This window comes from Neophocaena asiaeorientalis, unplaced genomic scaffold (genome assembly GCF_003031525.2).
Source record: "Neophocaena asiaeorientalis asiaeorientalis breed wild unplaced genomic scaffold, Neophocaena_asiaeorientalis_V1.1 scaffold35, whole genome shotgun sequence".
Classification (NCBI taxonomy): Eukaryota; Metazoa; Chordata; class Mammalia; order Artiodactyla; family Phocoenidae; genus Neophocaena; species Neophocaena asiaeorientalis.
Window position 1 is genome coordinate 1,282,922 of NW_020172984.1, and position 21,427 is coordinate 1,304,348.

At 42.2% G+C, this 21,427-nt stretch overlaps 1 protein-coding gene across 1 annotated transcript; it reads left to right on the forward strand.

Moving 5' to 3' along the window:
- The first annotated feature begins 1,413 nt into the window (after positions 1–1,413).
- GNAT2 (G protein subunit alpha transducin 2) lies at positions 1,414–17,908 on the forward strand. Its single transcript, XM_024742133.1, has 8 exons — positions 1,414–6,526; positions 8,253–8,295; positions 8,598–8,739; positions 9,481–9,638; positions 11,547–11,675; positions 11,907–12,036; positions 13,733–13,886; positions 14,426–17,908. Exons 1-8 carry the CDS (start codon positions 6,409–6,411, stop codon positions 14,614–14,616), a joined length of 1,065 nt encoding a protein of 354 aa, XP_024597901.1. The 5' UTR covers positions 1,414–6,408; the 3' UTR covers positions 14,617–17,908.
- The last annotated feature ends 3,519 nt before the right edge of the window (positions 17,909–21,427 follow it).

The following is a 21,427-nucleotide window of genomic DNA, read 5'->3' on the forward strand; positions in this document are numbered from 1 at the left end:
TCGGCCCCAGCCCCCCCCCCGCCATTTTTCCTCTTCCCGGCGCCACGTGGGCAGCCGCCACTCGGCATCCGCCCCGCAGCGTCTTGAGCAAGGGCTGTGCGTCAGCTTCCTCACCGGTAAAGCGAGATGGGGTAATCGCAGTACCTCACTCAAAGGGGTTATTGTGAGGATGAAACGTTAGGCACCTTTGCATGATACCTGGCACAAAGCCAGTGCCCAATAAAAGATAGCTATTATTATTGTGCCAAGGTTCTCTTTTTAGCAGAAGCCCTTCCCGGCAGGCGTAGCTAGGCAGGGTGTGTCCTGCAATTCTGACTCCCCTTCCCACATTTATTTCTGTATTTGTTGGTCAAGAGCTTAGGCTCTGTAGCCAGTGTGGTTCAATTCCAGACTCCACCTACTTCCTGACTGCCACTGGGAATGTTAACTTCTCTGTGCTTCTATTTCCTCTATAAAATGAGTGTAAGAGACCCCACTTTATATGGTAGTTGTTAGGATAAATGAACTAATATAAGTTAAGTGCCTGGCTTGTAGTTACTACTCAGTTAATGTTCAGTAATATCATTGCTGTGCTTTGGCCTTGGTCCCCTGTTGACACTCTCAGAGGTTGATTCACCTTGCAGTCTATAAAGAAGGGGTGCTGGGCTATTTTGGGGACTGCAGATACCCCACACAACCAGAACCCCCACTCCCAAGTGGCAGAGAATCCTACTTAAAGGAAACCTGTGGGAGAAAGGCCCTATAACGTCACTGCACATAATTAAACATATTAGCAGCTATTAGTCTATTCCTGTGTCTCTACCTTGCGGGAGCCCTTTGCCCCCACAGCCAGTTGTACTAATGCTGTTTGTCCAGCTCCTCCCAGTTCTCACCACCTCAACCAAATTCCTTCCCAAACTCTGCTTCCTCCCCTCCTCCCCAGACTGGATTGTGGACCCTGACTCCTATTCCCTACCTGCACCTGGTGTTGCCTCCATTGATCCCTGCCTACTTCTCTTCATCCTGGACAAACTCAAAAAACCATGGCCTCCGTAAACATGGGGGGGGTGGGGCGGGAAACTTCACCTCACAAAGAATCAATAAAACTAAAAAGAGAACAAGGAGATACCATGTTCACCCATCAAATTAGCAAAGATTAAAGGAAAAAAAAATCCTAAAGCAGGCAAGGGGGTAGTGAGATGGGACACACACATATCCTACTGGTGGTCGTAAAAAACATTGATATAATCTTTCTGAAAGCCATTTGGCAACGTCTACTCAAGAGTCTTAAAAAGGTTCGTATTATCTGATCCAGTAATTCCACTTCCAGGAAATTGTTCTTCTAAAAAGCGCTGCAAGAAAAATATGCACAAAATTGTTCATAACTGCAATGTTTATCACATAGAAAAGTTGGAAACTTAAAGGTCCAACAATAGGAAAATGTTTAAATTATGTCATATGTATACAATGAAATACAACCATTAAAAATTGTTCTTGAAGAATCTCTTAATAAGGTGAAAATGTTTACAATGTAAAGTTAGGTGAAAAAAATGGATGCACAAATCTGTACATACAGTATGACCCTAATTATGTGACATATATGCATAGAAAACAAACACATCAAAAAGTGTAACAAATGATTATCGGTGAGTGGTGGAATTATGGCTTATATTTCTTTTCCTCTTTATACTTATTTGCATTTTAAAAACTGTCTACAATGCATATCCATGATTTTTATAATCAAGGAAATGGAAAGCAACAAAAGTCTATAAAAATCTGTAATAGCCTCCACATCCCACCTAGTTAAGACTCTCCTATGTCTTAACCCCGGACTAAATTAGTCTTGGGGCCTTTAGGAATTTTGAGGCTGTTGGGCTCTCAACATTGAATAATAAAATAAATCTCAAAATTAAAAATCAAGTCCCAGGTAACCATGTAGAAGGTCATCTATATTCTGATACAATACAAAATTTGACATAACTTTAAAGGGTGGTGTCTTGCATTGGGCCAGGTCTTTTTAGGATTCCCCCTTAATCCAGACCTACCTACCTGTTTACCTACCTAACCAGCCCATAGGTGGCAATTCGGGCCCTCCACCCTACCTAGGAAAACCAGTTCACTAGTCCCTTCATGCTCCTCCCTCGTCCCATCTACAACACACCCTTCACCCTGTAACCCTCCCCTATTTCTAGACTTTCAGTATGCTGTCCCTGCTAGGATCCTAGTCTGCCCTGATTACAGCTAAGCCGCTATCTCCCCACCTATACAACATCAGCAAGAATCTTAGTGGGGTTTCATTGTCTATGTAGAACAGTTTGGGAAATGAAGGAGTGAGTCGTCCTCTCCCACCTCCAGCTGTTTTCATATTGGGGACTTAATGTTGTCTTTGAGCCTCTGGGATCTTCCCTAGCTTGAAACCAGCTTCATCATTGCCTAGCCTGTACCCCAGATGGTTCCTGGAATGGCCCTCCCTGAACCTTAGGCCCCCACTGACAATGCACTCCTTAATTCTCTGAAGAACTGCTTCTCTTAGCTTCTCGCCTGATGCTCATCTGTGATGTCAGCCTCCTACCAAGGTCAAACCACCTTCAGCAGATATTAGACTTGGGAGAGAATACCTGCAGCCTCAAAAAGATCATTGGCCATGAGTTTCCTAAACCAAACATTTTGCCTAGATCCTTCTAGAATCAAGCTGTTCAGCTCTTTTTCTCAGCTTCTCCCAGGAGCCAGTCCCCCACCCCAGTCACCCTGCATTGTTTATAGCACCATGCAGCTGTATCCAATCATACTTGCTTATAAGTCTTAAATGGGTTTTAGCCAAACCCTTTGTCATTCAAGGCCCTTCACTGGCTAGCCCCAATTTTCCTTTCCTGTTCTCGTCTCCCAGCCCTCCCCTCCATGCACTTTCCACACTCTTTTACTCCAGTCCAGTCATATCAAACTTCCCAGTCTTCTCTGAGCACACTTTGTATCTCATGCCTCCATGCTTTTTCTCATGCTCTTTCCTCTCCTCCAAATGTCTCCTCCTATTGTTGTTCTGCTTCTCTTTTGAAAGTCTGTTCATTTTACAATTTTTCCCTCCCTTCTTCTACTAGAGAATTTATCAACCTGACAGTGAGATGTGTAATTGTCTTTTCTACCAGGGGTAGAGGCTAGGTTTTAAACAGCTCTGAATTCTCCAGCACTAGCACAGTGCTCCTTTAACCAAATTGTTTCTCTGTGCATTTACACCAAATCTTCCTTTGGACTGGAAGGCCCTGAAGGGAGTTCCTCTTTCTTCATGCCCACCCCCCAACTCCAGCTGGGACAAGGCTTTACACACAATCCCTACCACTGGGTGTAAGACAGATCCTAAGACTTCCCCTTAACTCAGGAAGCAGGATTAAATTAGTTGGAAAACAGTGATTTTTTTTCTTTCATTCAAAGTATTGTAACTATTCAAACAATAAAGTCTGTTGCTAAAGAAGCTAAAAAATTTTGCGGGGTTATACGGGCTGTGGACTAGGACGCATGGGCTCTAGCTGATTCTGATACTAACTTGTTTAGTAACATGTGGATAGCCTTTCTGTACTTCAATTCACTCACCTCTATAATGGGAGGGAATAGCACCTACTCTACCAGGACACTGAACCCAAATGGGATAATAAAGGAGAAGAGCCACAGGAGCTTAAGACAGGAGGCAGGAGGCATCAGGATGGTCCATGCCTAGTAGCGGGCAGGTCTGTGCAATTAGAGAGCAGGTGAGGGCCAGGAGTTCCCATAGTCAGCTTAGTAGTGGGAATTGGGAGCCCAGCAAGCTAGGAAACAAGGAGAAGCAGCACAGAAGTTTGCTGAGGTGGTAGGTAAAAAAGGAACAAGCTCAAACATTTTCCCCACTTGTGAAACAAGTCAGTGGCTCCTTTAACAATGCAAGTGCTGCTGTTACTGAGCTCATGCATTTGCCCGTCTTTTTTAGCCCAACGTTCTTTCTCGGGCTGCTTTTGTGGGGTAGTGGAAAGAAAGATTGCCTGGCTTGTTTACTAAGCTATATGACCTTGAATAAAAGTTACTTAACCCTCAAGCCTCAGTTATCTGGTCTGTAATTTGGGGACAAGAGCACTTACCTTGAAGTCAGTGTGAGAATTAACTGAGATGAGCCACGTAAACTGTCTAGCACAGTTCCTGGCAGTTCCTTGCTCTGAACAGTGCAGGCTGCAGTGCAGCTCTGGCCTAGGTATAAGTTACCAATATTGTGGGTAGGTTAGGCAGGGCTGGTGAGGTATCATTACTGAAACTTTATAGCCAAGATTCCAAGACAGTCACAATTTCAAAGACTCTCCTGTTTTCCCTTAAGTCAATAAGCACCTGCCAATTTTTGATTGGGAAAAGATGATCACCATGGAAGGCACCTTGGCGGCTGCCTACTTCTCCATCAGCCCTGAGAGTCTGGGCTCCAGGCCCAGGGCTTCTCAGCCAGATACCCAGATATGCAGGCGAGAGGCAGTGGGTAGGAGGAAGGTGATCAGGGATAGCTCAGGGTACCTGGTAGACGGGAGACCTAGGTTCTACCTCCCACTTTCTCAGTCTACCTGGCCACTGCTGCGCGATTCCACTCTAAAAGGAAAGAGCAAGTTAAATACTTGGAGCTCAGTGTTTCTCTGCATTGGCTGTGCATTAGAATCACCTGGGAAATTTTAAACTCTTCATGCCTGGACTGCACTCCGGACCAGTTAAATCAGTATTCTTTTCTTTTTTTAAGTTCTCTGGGTAAATGCCAATATACACCAAAAGCTGAGAACCACTAGTCTAGATCAGGGTTTTTCAAACTGTATTAGTTTAGAATACAGTTTCTCAGGCTCTAGAATTGGCACTACTACAGGAACTTATTGATTCTAAAACACACTCTTTTAAAAACACACATATATTAACCTCTTTGAAATCAGAATGATCTTCCATTCGGTGCCATCTAAAGTTTGATGAAATATAGAAACAAGCATCCCAGGTAATTATGATGATTTGGCCAGTTTGAGGAACAAACAGTTCTCTAGTACTCGCTGGGGCAGAGCTCTCCAATCTTTAGTATCCTCAGAGTCACCTGTGATCCTGTTAAAATGCAAGTTCCGAATCAGAAGGTCTGTGTTAAGGCCTAAGATTCTGCACTTATAAGAAGCTCCCAGGTGATCTGTGCTGGGCCTTTCACCACATTTTCAGTAGCAACATTCTAAAGTATGTCCCTCTGAGGCGCTTCCACAGCAACTCATTTAAGTAAACTGAAATAATTGGCATAGACAAGTATGACCAATGGAGAGAGTCTTTGATATGTCTGTGAGGCAGTTTGTAGGCTGCACATTCATTTCTCCCTGGGAAGGGGCAGCTGCGACGAGAGCCAGAGGAAGGGCTGCCCTGACCTTTGAGGAGCCAGAGGCTAGAGTCTAATTTCCCAAGGAAGCACTGTTATGTGAGGCAGCACAAACCCTCTACACTGAATACCAGCAAAGTTCACTTGCCAAGTGAAGTTAGGTCCCAGGTGGCTTTAGTGGGTAAGCAGCCCCGTTCTCTCTACCACATACCCTTTTTCCTTCTTTCCCTCACTCATCAAAACTTCATTGAGGATCCACTAATAAACCACAAGGTCTGAAGGATTCAAAGATGAATCAGATTTGGTACCTGACCTTCGGGGGGAGGAATTCAGTCTGGAGGAAACCCATCTGTAAAACAGACAATAATGAAGTGATTAAGTGCTAATAACAGGAGTATGTATAAAGAGATGAGCCAACATAAAGGAACAACGCTAATAGCTTCCTGGTGCAGCAGCCACTGGAGGAGCTGGAGGAAACATTTCTAATCTTTCCAAAAAGGGGTAAACCCCAAACAAAGATTCCTTGCCAGGACCGGCCTGCTATGATGGAAGAGTGTGCGTTGGTGCCTTGAAGCTGTGTAATCTGGAGTCTCAACGTGGGGAAAGCTTCCTCTGTTTGTGTCTCTAATCTCTAGCTCTAAGATGCAAGTGAATCTAAGAAGGAAGAGACTTTTAGGGGATCAGTCCCTCAAAAGGATGGGGCAACCATTATCTTATTCCAGAGAGTTCCAGCAACTGCATCCTATCCTCCCGTGTCAGAATCCAGCACATCATTTCCCTAGGTCTTTGCCCTTTGTCATATTGAGCTCTTAATTGGCTCAACCCATCACATTGCTAGATATAAAGGCTACAATCCCTAGACTAAGTAGGTCTCTGGCTGGGGTACGTAGCCTCAGGCAAGACAGGCAGGGTACAAGAATATAGAGCCCACTCCCTCACCCAGCTCCCTACAGGCTGGCTTTTTAGGAGGACTAAGAAACTGATACATGATCCCAATTTACTTTTTCCTTATCTTCCATCTCTCAGATAGGAAACCCTAGAGGAGAAGCTTAAGGGCCAGAGGAAGCCACCAAGGAGGAGACGGCAGAAAGATGGGGAGTGGAGCCAGTGCTGAGGACAAAGAACTGGCCAAGAGGTCCAAAGAGCTAGAAAAGAAGCTGCAGGAAGATGCTGACAAGGAAGCCAAGACCGTCAAGCTGCTATTGCTGGGTGAGCGAGATGGGAAGATGGGCCAGAGAAGGAGAAGGTACTGCTCCTTCCTGCTTATCCTGGATGGTAGGTGGGTTCTAGCCCACTGTGTGGGGAGGAGGGATGGAAGGTCATTTTTCCTCTCCCCATCCAGTCTCAGGATAGGGGATCAGGAGCTCTAGGGCTGAGCACAGCCACCCCAATGAGATGCAGAATGCCAAAGTTACTCTGGAACTGTTCTGCTCTTCCTTGAACCAGGAATAGTGTGTGAGGGCCAGGATGCACCCACCCATCTCCAAATTTAACGAAACCTAACACCTAACAACTCAGCAAATATCATGAACTCTGGGCTTGCAGACACTTACTGAATCTACAAACAGAAACTCTGAGTCAAGAACTCCGAAGACAGTGGACTCAGGAGTCCTACCATATAATCAGTGTCATGTAGTGCCAAGGATAGGCCTAATGGTTCTCAGCAAGTATACTGGTTCCTTCTCCTTGCTTTCAGTAAAAAAATTTGTAAAAATATTAGAAGTGGGGAGCCCTGAGTGGGGATGAATGGAGTCTTCAGAGAAGTCCTTTCCTGGCTTTCTATTCAGCAGCTGCCTCTAAAGCCCCTGCCAGATGGGAGGCTCAGCAGCTTGATGAGCTCCTAAGCAGATCACAGGTTTGTGCTGAAAAAAGAAAAGCACCTCAGTCGGTCAGAAATTGATCATGGCTGTAAACAGAGCCAAAACAATAGAGTTTGGGACACCTGGCTTAGGAAGAAACCCCAATGGTAGTACAGAGGTAGGCAAGCTGGAGCAGGTAGGATCTTTATAGCAGAAGACTGGCTGGCTGGGCTGGGTTTCCAAACCCATGAGGAGCCTGGGAACTAGAGCCCCAAACTAAGGCACCTCCTTTCCCTCAGCCAATCTGTGGCATGGCCCTAAGGACACACTAAAGAGCACATCTCTCTAAGCAGACTCCAAGGAGCCCAGGAGGCTACAGAGGGGAAAGAGATGGCAAGGCCCCTGAGAGATCTTTTAAGCCTAAGCAGCTTTCTTCTATATTCAGGGTAAGAAGCTTAGAGGGACCAAGCACAGGATAAGTGGAGGGGGGGGGGTTGGTTTAAGGCATCAGGGATAGTATAGAGTGGGGGAGAGAGCTGAAGGGTATGCGGGTCTTTGATAGAGGGAGAGTGGGGTGTGAATGAGGATCTAAGAACATTTTAGTCAATAATGGAAACAGTAAGATAACGAAAAAATAGTATTTCAGTGAGGTGATCCAGCTGCCTCCAATCTCACCCCAAGATCACTCTCCTGAGTAAAAATAGAGTAGACATGTGTTAAAGGAGTTACCCTGAATCTATCAGTGGTTCTCAACGAGATCTTGTACATCTCCACCCCCACCCCAAGACACTTGGAAATGTCGGGAACGTTTTTGGTCGTCACAGCTGGAAGACTGGAGTGCTATTGGCCTCTGCCAGGAGTGCTGCTAAACACCCTACAAGGCACAGGACAGCCCTCCACAGAAAGAACCATCCAGCCCAAAGTGTCAATAATGCAGAGGTTGAGAAACTCTCCTCTGATTCCAGATCAAATGGCCTGAGCGCAAAGCTGGCAGAAATTGGGGCAGTAATCATCCCTATGTGTTCTCCCCTAACAAGGCTCCCAGGCGAGCAGTGGCTTAGACTTCTCACGGGCCATCTACTGGAGGGTTGGGGAGAGCCGGTGGAAATCTGAAGCATAAGCATTTCTCCCTGCAGGTGCTGGGGAGTCAGGAAAGAGCACTATCGTCAAACAGATGAAGTGAGTAGGAACAAAGCCCCAAAGGACTGAGGTAGGGTGAAGACGTCAGTAGAGCCAGTGGAAGCATGGAGGATAAAGGGCTCTTTATCTGGGTTCTTAAGGAACCCAGATGTAAAGGATATAAAGGATCTTATTCCCAATGTCCCTCATCTGCATGCCCCGTGTCCCTCACTCTCCACTTCGGGACAGCAGTAAGAATAGAGAGATTGGGTTTTTATGACCCTTTAAATCCTCCCAGAGTCCCAATCCCTTAGGTCTGGTTACTCAGGTCCAACGAAGGGCTGGGTGTCTCCTCCTTGCAGGATCATTCATCAGGATGGCTATTCACCAGAAGAATGCCTGGAGTACAAGGCCATCATCTATGGGAATGTGCTACAGTCCATCCTGGCTATCATCCGGGCCATGCCCACGCTGGGCATTGACTTTGCTGAAGCAAGCTGTGTGGTACGTGGTTAACGCTATGTGGTTAAGGGTGGGAGGAAAGGCTAATGAGGAGAACAGGCCAGTGGCCAACGAGCTATGAGGAAACATGGGTCAGAAAAAAGTTTATGTAGCTAAAATCCCATTTGCTGAGCTTTAAATCTTTTTACTTCAGTCCTAGCAAAGCATGCAATTCCTACCTTTATAATAAATGTTCATTAAAAAAAAAATCTGCTCTCAGCTTCCTCTGCCTTTTGGTCTTATTTTACCATTTAAATTGTTCCCCTCAGGTTCTCTGCCCTGGCTGTGGAACTTTTATAAGGCAAATTCCTAGTTCCAGTTATTGTCCTTTTCCTAGATTTGAATCATTGAAAAAACAAAGGTGATAGGTTCCTGTCTATCATCTTGTCCATTTCATGATCAATCTGGTCTTTAAACTTCCAATCTCCCTGCAGCAGAGCACCCACATTTTGCGGCAGGACACTCACTTTTGGACTAAGGATGGAAGATGGAAACACCACAGAGGAAGCCCCTGGGACCTCTGTTATCGACTAGATATCCCAGGACTGGATATATTGCCACCCTCTGCATCTCAGAAGCACCCTCAAAAATTAATCAGTGTTTATTTTAGAATCTTTGCTGGACACCATCTCCACCTTAGGCTTTGGTTGCAATGCAAAATGCTTTCCTTTCAGCAGAATTCCCAAAAGCCTCCCGGAAAGCCATTACTCCCGTGTAATTCTCATCCTGGTTTCTGCCTTACAGGATGATGGGCGACAGCTCAACAACCTGGCTGACTCCATTGAGGAGGGCACTATGCCTCCCGAGCTGGTGGAGGTCATCAAGAAGTTGTGGAAGGATAGTGGGGTGCAAGCCTGCTTTGACAGAGCTGCAGAGTACCAGCTCAATGACTCGGCATCCTAGTAAGACTCTGACTGGGGAGGGGGTGGGATGAGGCATCAGCAACCTTCTAGGAGAAATCACAGCCAGCTGAAAATTTTAGGCACTGACAGCTGGAGACCCAAGGACTGAATTCAGGCTGCATGCCTGTCTTATTAGGCTTGAGCCGTGTTTTACTATGCTTTGAATTTAATGCCTTTACATTGGGACATTTGCCACAGTTCCCACCACTCTGTATTGCTTTACACTGGTTCACTGCAGCCTACAAAGCTGAAGACTCAAAATTCAAAACAGAGGTGCTCTGTTTAACAGCCCTCAGCCCCTGCCTTCTTAAATCAAACACGTAGCCTCTCCTTTCAGAATCATGAACACTAATACAGCCCTGCAGCTCTGCCACGCATTCTCCTAGGAGGCATGATTCATCATGGCCCTCTCAGGGCTGAAATTTCTAGCTGGCAACACAGGCTGTATTTAAGCCACTAGCCTAAAATGAAAATCTCCTTCACCCACAGCATCTTATGTCAAGGTGCCAGGGCACAGGACACAAACTGCCAGGGCAAACCAAAGAAAGTTGGTCAGGGATTAGAGAGTACCAGCTATGCAAAGTTGGTCCCCAAAAGATAAGGTACGCAGAGTTTATCAATCCTACCTCAAACAGCATGATATCATAGATGGGCATGAGCTTCAGAGGCAAACAGACCTGGGTTTAGCCCCTGTTTTATCACCTAATCTTATAATAAAGTTATCATTTACTATCCCTGGAGTACTCACTCACAGGCCTAGGCAATGCTCAGTGCATTAGGTACACCTTTCCAATTAATCTGCACAATATGCCTTTATGGTAGATAGTATTTTTTATTAGTCCTATTTATAGATGGAAAACCTGAGGTTCAGAGAAGAAAATTAACTTGCCCAAAGTCATATAGATAAATGGCAGAGGCTGGATTGAAATCCAGGTCTATTTGTCCACAAAGTTGAATGTTTTTTACAATATACCACAATGCCTCTTGTCCTGGACAAGTTATTTAACTCTTCTGGATTTTTCCTTCATCTGTATAATGGGATATGAAACTTGAAGGTTTATGAGGTTAAATGAGAATTTAAATGTGAAAATGTCTGGCATATACTTAATTTGCCCTCCCTCTTTCTCTCAGTCCTCTCACTTCACATCTGCCTTTTTTTTTTTTTTTACTTTTTAATGGTAACTATCAAACAAATACAAAAGCAGAATAATACAATCAATCACCTGGCTTCAACTGTTACCAACCGATGGCCACTCTTGTTTCATTTTATCTCCATTCCCCACTGGAATATTTTGAAGTGAACTCCAGATATATCATTTCATCCTAAAAATTTCACTGTTATCTCTAAAAAATAAAAGATTCTTTAAAAAAAAAAGAATCACAACATAATCATCACATCTAAATACTTAATAATTCCTTAATGTCATCAAATATCCAAGTCAGTGTCCATTCAATTTTCCCCAATTATCTCAAATGTTTTCCCTTCAACTTGATTCAGGATATAAACAAGGTCCATGCACTGCACTGGTTCACATCTCATATATTTCTAAAATCTCTTTTAATCTACTCCTGCTTCTTGATGGAATTTTGGCACCCATTTAAACCACCAAGTCTCATTCAAGGGTCTAGAAAACCTTGTGGTCAGGTGAAACACAAGGAAAAGTTATCTGACTTGACTTAAATGGGACAGAACCTCTGCCCCAAATGGGCTTGTCCCTCAGCCCATCCCACACTTCCTTTTGTAAGGACACAAGAGGGTTTGAAGGAAAGACTCCTATATTTAACAATATGAATTCTAGGCTGGTTCTATCACTAAGTTAGCTATATGCCTTTGGGTAAAACCCTTCACCTTTCTTGACTTTGGCTGTGGAAAATTTTATATTATCAATGCCAATCACTTTTTTCCAGCTACCTGAATCAATTAGACCGAATTACAGCCCCTGACTACCTCCCTAATGAGCAAGATGTGCTACGATCCAGAGTCAAAACCACAGGCATCATTGAGACCAAGTTTTCTGTCAAAGACTTGAACTTCAGGTGAGTACACGGTTCCCTGGGAGCATGTCAGATACCCAAAAAGGGACATAGGTATGCTTCTTGGCTTTCACAAAAGCCCAGTTTGACTTCCTCCTACTTCTCCCCCTTTCCTTTCCACTTCCCATCTTACTGCTAACTGGCCCCGAAGTTGCCACCTCTGTGGGGTAAACACCAAGTGCATGTGGGTCACACGTTAGGTATACGTTTGAAAACAGGTGTTTCTTCTCTCAGGATGTTTGATGTGGGAGGGCAGAGATCAGAGAGAAAGAAGTGGATCCACTGCTTTGAGGGAGTCACCTGCATCATTTTCTGTGCAGCCCTCAGTGCCTATGATATGGTGCTGGTGGAAGATGACGAAGTGGTGAGTGACCTTTGCACCAAGCAGCTTTGATAGATAATTCCCCTGTGACCTTTCCTCTAAACTTTGTGTCACTCCATTACCCCAACTTGGGTGATTTCAGCTAACACTAATAGTCTTGCAGTCTTCTAGCAGACCAATGTCTCAAGCAAATAATTCTAAGAAAACCTCTTCTTCTGCAGGTTCTAGGTTAGCACTTTAGAGCTCCAGATTTACTGAGAGCTTGGTCTCCAATTAGACATCCAAGTATTACTTGGGACATCAAAAATCTCATAAGAGAAACTGAGTATTAAAGGGATAAGTGATCATTAACTTCGCAATGCAAAGGAGTTACTTAGTAGTCTCCCAGGCTGCCTATGGAAGTAAAGGATAGGAGATGAAAATGATAGAGCAGAAAGAACAACGTACGATGTGTATCTTTATGCAACATAATAGAGGGGTTGCATACTAACCTCACTTGGAAGCCTAAATATATACTCAGTGTCAACAGGACTACAGAGAGACTGGCAAACCAGTTTTCTCACATGCCACTTAAACTGGCAGCTGGAGAACTACCTGAGGGTTGTTCTCTTGAGCCTGTGGAGTTTTACAAGACAGGAGCTCTGCAGGAACAGTGTCAGCCCATCCAGGTACCTTCCAAGTTTCAGACAGGGCATGTCAAAGGCCACCGATGGAAAAATTGGAAAACGCCAATTTTACATATGCATCAGCTCTATAAATGGAAGCCCACAGTTTACTGATAGAAGACAAAGCTTCTATCCTTCTATTCCCTGATCCAGTTCTTCTCCCTTCTCCTTAGTAGTTCAGGTTCACATTAGAGCACTCTGAATATCTTCTAGCCAAGTCTTAGAGGGCCATTCATTTTCCAAGATCTCTTCCATCTTTAACCTTGAAGTCTAGAAGGCCTTAAAGGGTTTTTATAGGAGTATTAGCAATGAGAAAAGGCTACTAATTAGTTTTATTAGGTGAAAAGATTGAGCCCAAGTCAGCTAATAGCACACTTCAAGACCCTAAAGGTCTACTCCCTAACAATAGGCTGGATTGGGGCACTAGGTAACCTCTGGACTCTGCAGATTACAGCACTACTTCTCACTCATTGAAAGTGGCAATCAGAGAAGAAAATAAGGCAGAAGTGCTTGTGCTGTGGCACTGGGAAATTCTTTAGCCCTTACCACTTGGCACAAGGGCCAAATAATCCCTATTATGTTCCTGCCTGAACTGAGATCTTGGACTTTATAACAGAAGCCTATCAAAATCATCCTGGAGATGTATGTGGACATGTTAACTTGGGCCCAGTTTCAACCCTGAATCAGCAGCCCTTAAGGATATCAAAATCCTAAGCTGTGCCCTGGTTGCCAAAGATCTGCATAACATTTACTGTACACCTATACACCACCTACTGTCATGGACACTATACATACATGATCTCATCTAACCTTCATAATAATCCTCATAGGGAAACTGAGACTCAGAAAAGCTCAGGACTTTCCCCAAAATCATACAGTTGTGATATAAAGAGGATTAGAAGGAAGTCAGATCTCTTTGGCTCTACTCTACCACACTAAAAAAGAGAAAAGCTGTTCCCCATCTTTCCTTTTACATTTGGAACACTGGTTTCTTCAAGGGGAGCAAGAACAGGAAGTAGACAGATATCCCATAAGCCCAACCTGATATCTCTGATGGTGTTTCCTCCTAATAGAATCGTATGCATGAGTCACTGCACCTGTTCAACAGTATATGCAACCACAAGTTCTTTGCGGCTACTTCCATTGTCCTCTTTCTCAACAAGAAGGACCTCTTTGAGGAAAAAATCAAGAAAGTCCATCTCAGCATTTGTTTTCCAGAGTATGATGGTAAGTGCCAGGGGCTGGAGACAATTCTTTCATAGTAATGACAGGTGGCTGCCTCGTTTCCTATACCAAGGAGACATAAAGGAACTTGTCTTTAAGGAGTAGTAAGTGAAACTCCTCTACTTTGCCAAGTTGATGATCCCTTATCCCTTTAATATTCAGTTCCTCTTATGAGCTTTATAATGTCCAAGTGATATTTGGATGTCTAACCCAAGAAAGTTGAGCATTCAGTTAGAGGTTTAAATTCAGATGTCTCCAGAATAGAGCAGACATTAGATTCAGGAGACCCACCGACTTGTTCAGATGGTAACTGCCAGAAACCAAGGGTGGAGACATAGAGACACCTCTCTCCTCAATTTCTTTGCTCAACTCAAGTGGGAAACACTGGAGTGCAATAAAGGAGAGGGCCCTCCCTCTAAAAATAGGCCCCCAACTGCAGCTGTCTAATACAACATATCGAGGATCAAGTGAGTCACTTAAAAAGTGAGCAACTAAGAAGGGTTAATTTATCCCACTTCTTCACTATTTTTCTGGAAAACCAGGGAACAACTCTTATGAGGATGCAGGGAATTATATCAAGAGTCAATTCCTTGACCTCAACATGAGAAAAGATGTCAAAGAAATCTACAGTCACATGACCTGTGCTACAGACACCCAGAATGTCAAATTTGTATTTGATGCAGTTACAGATATTATCATCAAAGAAAACCTCAAGGACTGTGGACTCTTCTAATTCTCACCATTCCTCAAGTATATGTTCTATAAACAGGTTCAGAATCTGGGTAATTTCAAGCAGAAAATTTTAGGTCAATATACCATGACAAGAATACATCCATTCTCCATTGGAGATGGAGTAGGTATGATTGCAATTGTGTCTCATACGTTCTTTTAAAAGTGGGATAGCTAGTACAGTTTAAAGAATGCAAGGCCAGGAGTCAGAAGACCCAGGTTCCAGTACTGGTTCTGCAACTTACTACAAAAATGTAAATATTTCATTTCTCTAAGCCTTGAGTTCCTCATCTATAAAATGAAGATAACTTCTCTATACTACTTCACAGGGTTATTCTAATGATCACAAACATAACTGAAGGAGGGGAAGGCACATAAAAGCTGTGTGGTTAGTGACAGAAAGAAATCCTATATAAAAGCTCCCATCTATGAAATTCAACACCAGGTTTTTAGATGAATTATCCCAAACAAAAAAGCAAACCTTCCCTGCAGTCTGCAAAAAAACTAATTAAAAACAGAACCTCACTAAACCTACCACCCCTTTTTACTAACAGACCTTTATGTGCCTTAGCTCAGAGACCTGAATTACCAGATAGAAGATGTGAGTTTCTTAGTTTCTAAGGTACACATCCAGAAAGGCTTTTTTTTTTTTTTGGTCGCTCACACTGTTTGCAGGATCTTAGTTCTCCGACCAGGGATTGAACCCCGGCCCTCGGCAGTGAAAGCTCAGAGTCTTAACCACTGGACCTCCAGGGGATTCCCAAAAATGATTTTTATTAAGCACAGATTATCCCTCTGCTCCCAAACTGCCAAAAAGACTGTGTTCCCTATATCTCTGTAAGTATAGGTATACTTATCCCTGTAAGTAACTTTATCAGCTATACAAGACACGTTCTAAATAAACTTGGAGGACAGAACACACTCCCACTTGGAGTATTAATGATTTTATTGCTGCCACTTCTCTATCACAGAATTTAGAATAAGTGAGCAATCCTAAAATCCTTGTTTCAACCACTACATGTTTCAGGAGAACAAAAAAGGCAGCTGATTTTGCTTTAGGCACCGAAAATCTTCGCAGTTGGGTCCATGAGATGCCTGGCTGAAAACAACATCTGCCCAAACAGGCCAACAATTAAATTATTCCCTGAACTCCTTTGGGGGGAAACAAAGCTTGTATTTATCTTGACAGGAGGTGGTGAAGTCAAGTATAGATTTAGCATTTACAACTACTAGTGAGGAAAGCTCTGGGCATCCAAGATTTAGTATATAAAAGAAAGTGTCAATTAAAATGAATATCTGCTCCTTGCCAAAAATACACATTCACACTTAGGCTACTACTAGCAATATTGATACTAGAGAGCCATATGAGCTTGAAATACACTGAAGAATACATTTGCAGCTGTTAAAATTGGATTCATTTAATAGTCTTTCTGATTCCTTGAAGAGAAACCAACTTGGGAGAATTACCAGAAAAATAAGGAAAACTACTCTGCCCACTGCCGATTAAAAAACTTAAGCCGAAGAAAAAAATCTGGGTAAGACTTCTTGCATCCAAGCACTGTTCAGGGACTATACTAAAGGGCACGCTCCAAAGATTAACCTCTTTGCTTTAACTCAACATATAGGGGCTCTGAGTCTTTTTTTTTTTTTTTTTGGTATCATAGATCCCTCTGGCAGTCTGATGAAACCTATGGACCTCTTCTCAGAGTATTTAAAAATGCATAAAATAAAACTCAGAGAATTACAAAGGAAACCAACATACTGAACCCAGTTTTACCTTTGGAGTTCTGAAGACCCAGGTTAAGAATCTTTGCTATAGCTATGATCTTATCTATTCAGGGCCCAGATGTAACTTTTCCCATTTATTCTACCTTCAAGTAGGGTAGCCCCACCTACCCCCAAATCATGCCAGATTATTTGCTTCTTTTATTCACTTTTCCTTGATCTTTGACTCTAGGCAGGAATTGGCTATGGGCCAAACTGTAAAAGCCCAACCCAGGCTCCTCGGTTATTAATGTTCATATAGAACCTGCCCTACAGTACTAGCATGAAAACAAAGCCAGTGGGACAGGTCTTCTGGTAGAACAATCTCTAGCAGAATAAAACACGGCTGTATTTTAGTTTTCTTTTGCTCTGGTAGACATCCCAACTTTTAACTGGTTTATAAACAAATTCACACAAGCCACCCTATATGCACTTTGCAAAAAGGTTACCTTTGAGGCTGGATGGGGAAGTAGCAGTACTTAGAAGCAACACTTCTACAGCTGCTTTACTGAAGTTAGGATGTGGTTATTCATCTTACAATATTTTGTAAGCTAAAACTCTTCTGGTGAGTCTACACAGAATAAAAAACAGCGGGCCTTGGTCATCCATTCTCTTGTTCCTCAGAACAAAGTCAAAACAATTTCCTGAAGCTCTTAGCCAACACTGGGATGTTCTCTGAGTAAAGGTAAGAGGACTTCAAATGTTCTGGATAAGCTTCAAAAAAAAGGCATTAATCCTTACCGCAGCTTTACTGTTTGTCAGGCCCAGAGATGGTTCCCAAACCTCATACTATTAGAGACAACTCCACTGGTACTTCTCCTACCCAACTGCCTTATTTTTATCTCATGGACATTTTGATTGTGTGGATGAAAAGTTCTCTTTGCATAAAACAGCTGTTAGAAAGCTTAAAACCAAAATTATGCCATATACTCACTCTGCTGTCTATATCTGTCTTCTTTTGCTTCATTTTAAATTTACACTATATTGTTGAATTTTATATCATCAGAAATTGTTTTTTCATAACAAGATAGGTCAGAAACTAATACTCAACCCTATTTTTACATACTGCAATCTTAATTCTTAAAACGATGAAGCTAGAAGAAACTTAAAATATTCCAGGTCCACTAGCAATTTACAGATAAGTAACTGAGGCCAAGGGAGGTGGAGAGTCTTCATCAAGATCACACTGCTAGGAAGTAGCAGAACTAGAACTCCAAAACAGGTCTTCTGAATCGAAAGCCAGTGGTCTTTCTATATGCACCGTAATACCAACAGCCCACCATACACTATAACATCGAAGTCAATTTTTTCATTCTCCTAAGCTCCTTCCCAAACAAATCCTTGGTCATTTTTAAATTATGCCATCTCTAAATCATAGATATTTAACAAAATCATCTCCACACTAAATACAAATTGGTCTCAAAATGGAATGTGAGGGCTTCCCTGGTGGCGCAGTGGTTGAGCGTCCGCCTGCCAATGCAGGGGACACAGGTTCGTGCCCCGGTCTGGGAAGATCCCACATGCCGCAGAGCGGCTGGGCCTGTGAGCCATGGCCGCTGAGCCTGTGCGTCCGGAGCCTGTGCAACGGGAGAGGCCCCAGCAGTGAGAGGCCCGCGTACCACAAAAAAAAAAAAAAAAATGCAATGTGAAATCAGCATAAAACAGTAAAAGTATAAATAGCTTTGTTTAAGGTATAATTTTCTGTTCTTAGAGGGCAGAGACTGTAACACACTTCCCTTGCATTGCATGATTAGACATTGATGAAAGTAAGCCAAATGTAAATTAAGTTCCATTTCATATAAATCTGATGACAGTTGCTTTTGTTTTCTTATAAAAATATGATTGACTCAAAAGGACAAATACAGTATGATTCCACTTATATGAAGTACCTAAAGTAGTCAAATTTATAAAGACAGAAAGTAGAATGGAAATGGGGAATTATTATTTAATAGGTATGGTTTCAGTTTGGGAAGATGAGAGAAGTTCTGGAGATGAATGGTGGTGATGTATAATGATGTGAATGTACTTAGTACTACTGAACTATACACTTAAAAATAATTAAAATGGCAAATTTTATGTTATGTATATTTTAACACAATAAAAAATGGAAAAAATATAATTGGAAATGTGCTTTTATGTTTCTGTCAATTAAAGGAGGAATAAAAGCAGCACAAAAATTCAGTCTAAAAATTCAGTATAACTATAAAAGACACATTTACTTGTAACAGTTCTTACTCTGATAAAAAAAATCACGTACCCCAAATAGTCCAAATCTGGGTGGCCCCATCCCCAAGGTGAAAAATAACAGCATTCAAAAAACCACTCTATACTTGGAGATGTGCCGTAGACCAAAGTGTGCCGGCCATGCTGGGTGGAGAAGGTGGTGAAGGGTGAAGAGCTCTTACCTCCCACTTCCCTCTCTACCCGGCACAGCCCCCGGAGCACAGATTCCAGCAGGACTTCAGTGTTGGGCCAGGGACTGCAAGTGTGCCAGAGCCTCTGGTGATCCTGCTAGGTAAACGCGTGAAGACATCTCTGTGAGGTCAAACAGATATACTGCAGACTGCAGGAACTTTTCTTTCCTTTGGTCATGGAAAAGTAAGCACCAGTTTGAATAGAAAATAAAGAACTGGATTTAAATGCAAAACAAAGACCTTTTCACCCTGCTTCGCAAAATATAGGGTAATTTGTAGTTGAACTTCACTTCAGGTTTTCGAAATGAATATGGGAAAAGTGATGCTGAGAAAAGACAACCAGCTACAATGAATACATTTGTTGGTATTGTCTTAGGTTACCTTTTTTGCAGTGGAGTACAATCTTGAGTATCATAAAGAGTATTTACAAAACACTTTTAAATGTGTTATTTCTATTTGATCAGAATCATAGAATATCACAGCTAGAAGAAATAATTTAGTCTATCTTTAGATGAGGGATATAAGACTGAAAGACTTCATAGCTAGCTGGAAGCAGGGAAAAGACCAGAACCCAGCACATCAAGCAACTCTCCAACTTCGTAAGAGGCTGAGGACCTTCATCTTACATAAGCAAGAAAAAACAGGTAATTTCTTATGATTTGTTATGTCTACTGGGATTTTCTCTTACATATAAACAAGCCTCTCGGTAAAAATGTTTGGATAACCCAAAGGAATATGGCTGGGGGGTGGGGGTGGAGGGTAAGAAGACAGGATAAACCAGGTTGTACAGAACTTAATATGCCAGCTGTCAAAGATCTCACAGCTTAGTGAACGCTAACACACTGAGATGGTGTACCCCAGAAGTATGTTTACTAATATTTGATTATTTCTACTACCATGTTGATTCCCACTAGATTTCAGGAAGGGAGAACTTATACCACTGGGCATACAAAGATTTTATATTATATTTGACTCCTCAATCATTCCCCTTACCTACCCCTTCCCAAACCCTCTCAAGAAGACTTTCATTCTATAGCTAGCTTTGCTCTTTTATCTACCAACTGTAAATGAATATTCATGTTATCACACATAGTTACCTTTGTCATAGGATTTTATCTTTACTTTGGTATATCTTTCAATTTTCACTGAATAAATAAATGGAGTGAAATAAACAAAAGTTTGGAAACCCCAAGTTTCTTGTTTTGCCTTAATTTTCTATAAAAACGAAATACTCTCTCTAAAATGTAGGAATGTTCTTTGACCAAACAGTCCTCATACTAATTTTCTGGGTGAAAGGCACTTTAAGTCATGTAGGTGCTTTATACTTAATGGCAAATAAAAAATAACTTAGTCATTCACTAGTGATTTTGATGTTGTCTACTGTTTGGGTTGATCTTTAATATAAGGTCTATTCAGTTGTCCTCAAATATTGGCCCAGGTTAGCTGCATCAGAACCACCTGAGGAATTTATTTTAAAAATACATATTCCCAGGTCCTGGCTCAGACATTTTAATTGAGTAGAGTTTAGCCAGAGAATCTGTATGTTAATCTTGCACCTCAGGTATCTACCGCTGCATAATATTCCATGTTATCTCTTATTCCTGAGAGACTTGAGTAAAGCCAGGTGTAGGCCTGACATAGTATCAGAAAATAACGATCCTGCCCTGATTTGTTCTGAAATATGCTTTCCTCAGCAGAAGTAACTCATAAAAGGTTATGAGAAAACTGGGGAATGGGGATTTAAAACCTAAACAGAGGTAAAGGAACAAGGATCTTGACCATCCTGGAACTTAGTTCTCCAGTACGCCTCACTTAAATCTTTTACATTCTAATAGTTCATAGTAAGAGCAACTTTCAGTTCCAGGCCTCTAAGCAGCCTGGTTTTCTCTTGTGTTTGGTGGCCATAAATTTATACGGAGAGCTGTGGCTGGTCCAGGTCAGATCTCTGATTTGTACTTTGAAGTCTAAACTGGAACACAAAAATTACCTGGCAGTACTTGGAAACTGAGATAATTTTGTTCTTAAAGTCAGTGTCACATATGAAAGATTTCACAGGTAATATCAGTGAGTAGAGGGCTATTGTTTTTTGAACATCTAGAAGGGGAAAAAATCAGACAGGTTTTTAATTGGATAAGAGACTAACTTTCCCTTATATGTAACTGCCAATACAGCAAGGAGCTCTCCAACAGGAAACTCCAGAACTATGCTAAGCAAATGGATAAATATAAAAAGTAACTAGTCAGGTCAGGCAAGCAATGCCCAAAGAAAGCCACAGCTACAAATCAGAGAACAGTGGCCAGGATATAAGAATAACAGGTGGGCAAATAAATTAGAAGAACCAGCAGTTATTCCTAAATACTCCATAATGTGCATATAATAAAACACAAATATAATACATAAGAGAATAAAAAATAAACGAGGGAAGAAAACAGCTTTTAAAAATTTGGTCCATCTATTCTTAGAATGTAGCACCTTGTGAAAAATAACAACCCATCAGTATGATACACTGAACTAGAGGTTTAGAATTCAAACTGTCCACGGTGAAAAAGACATTTCAAGATCCACTTACGAATAACTGTAAAAATTCTTGGAATTTTCATGCCAGGAGGTGAAATCTATTGCAAGGCTGAAATTATA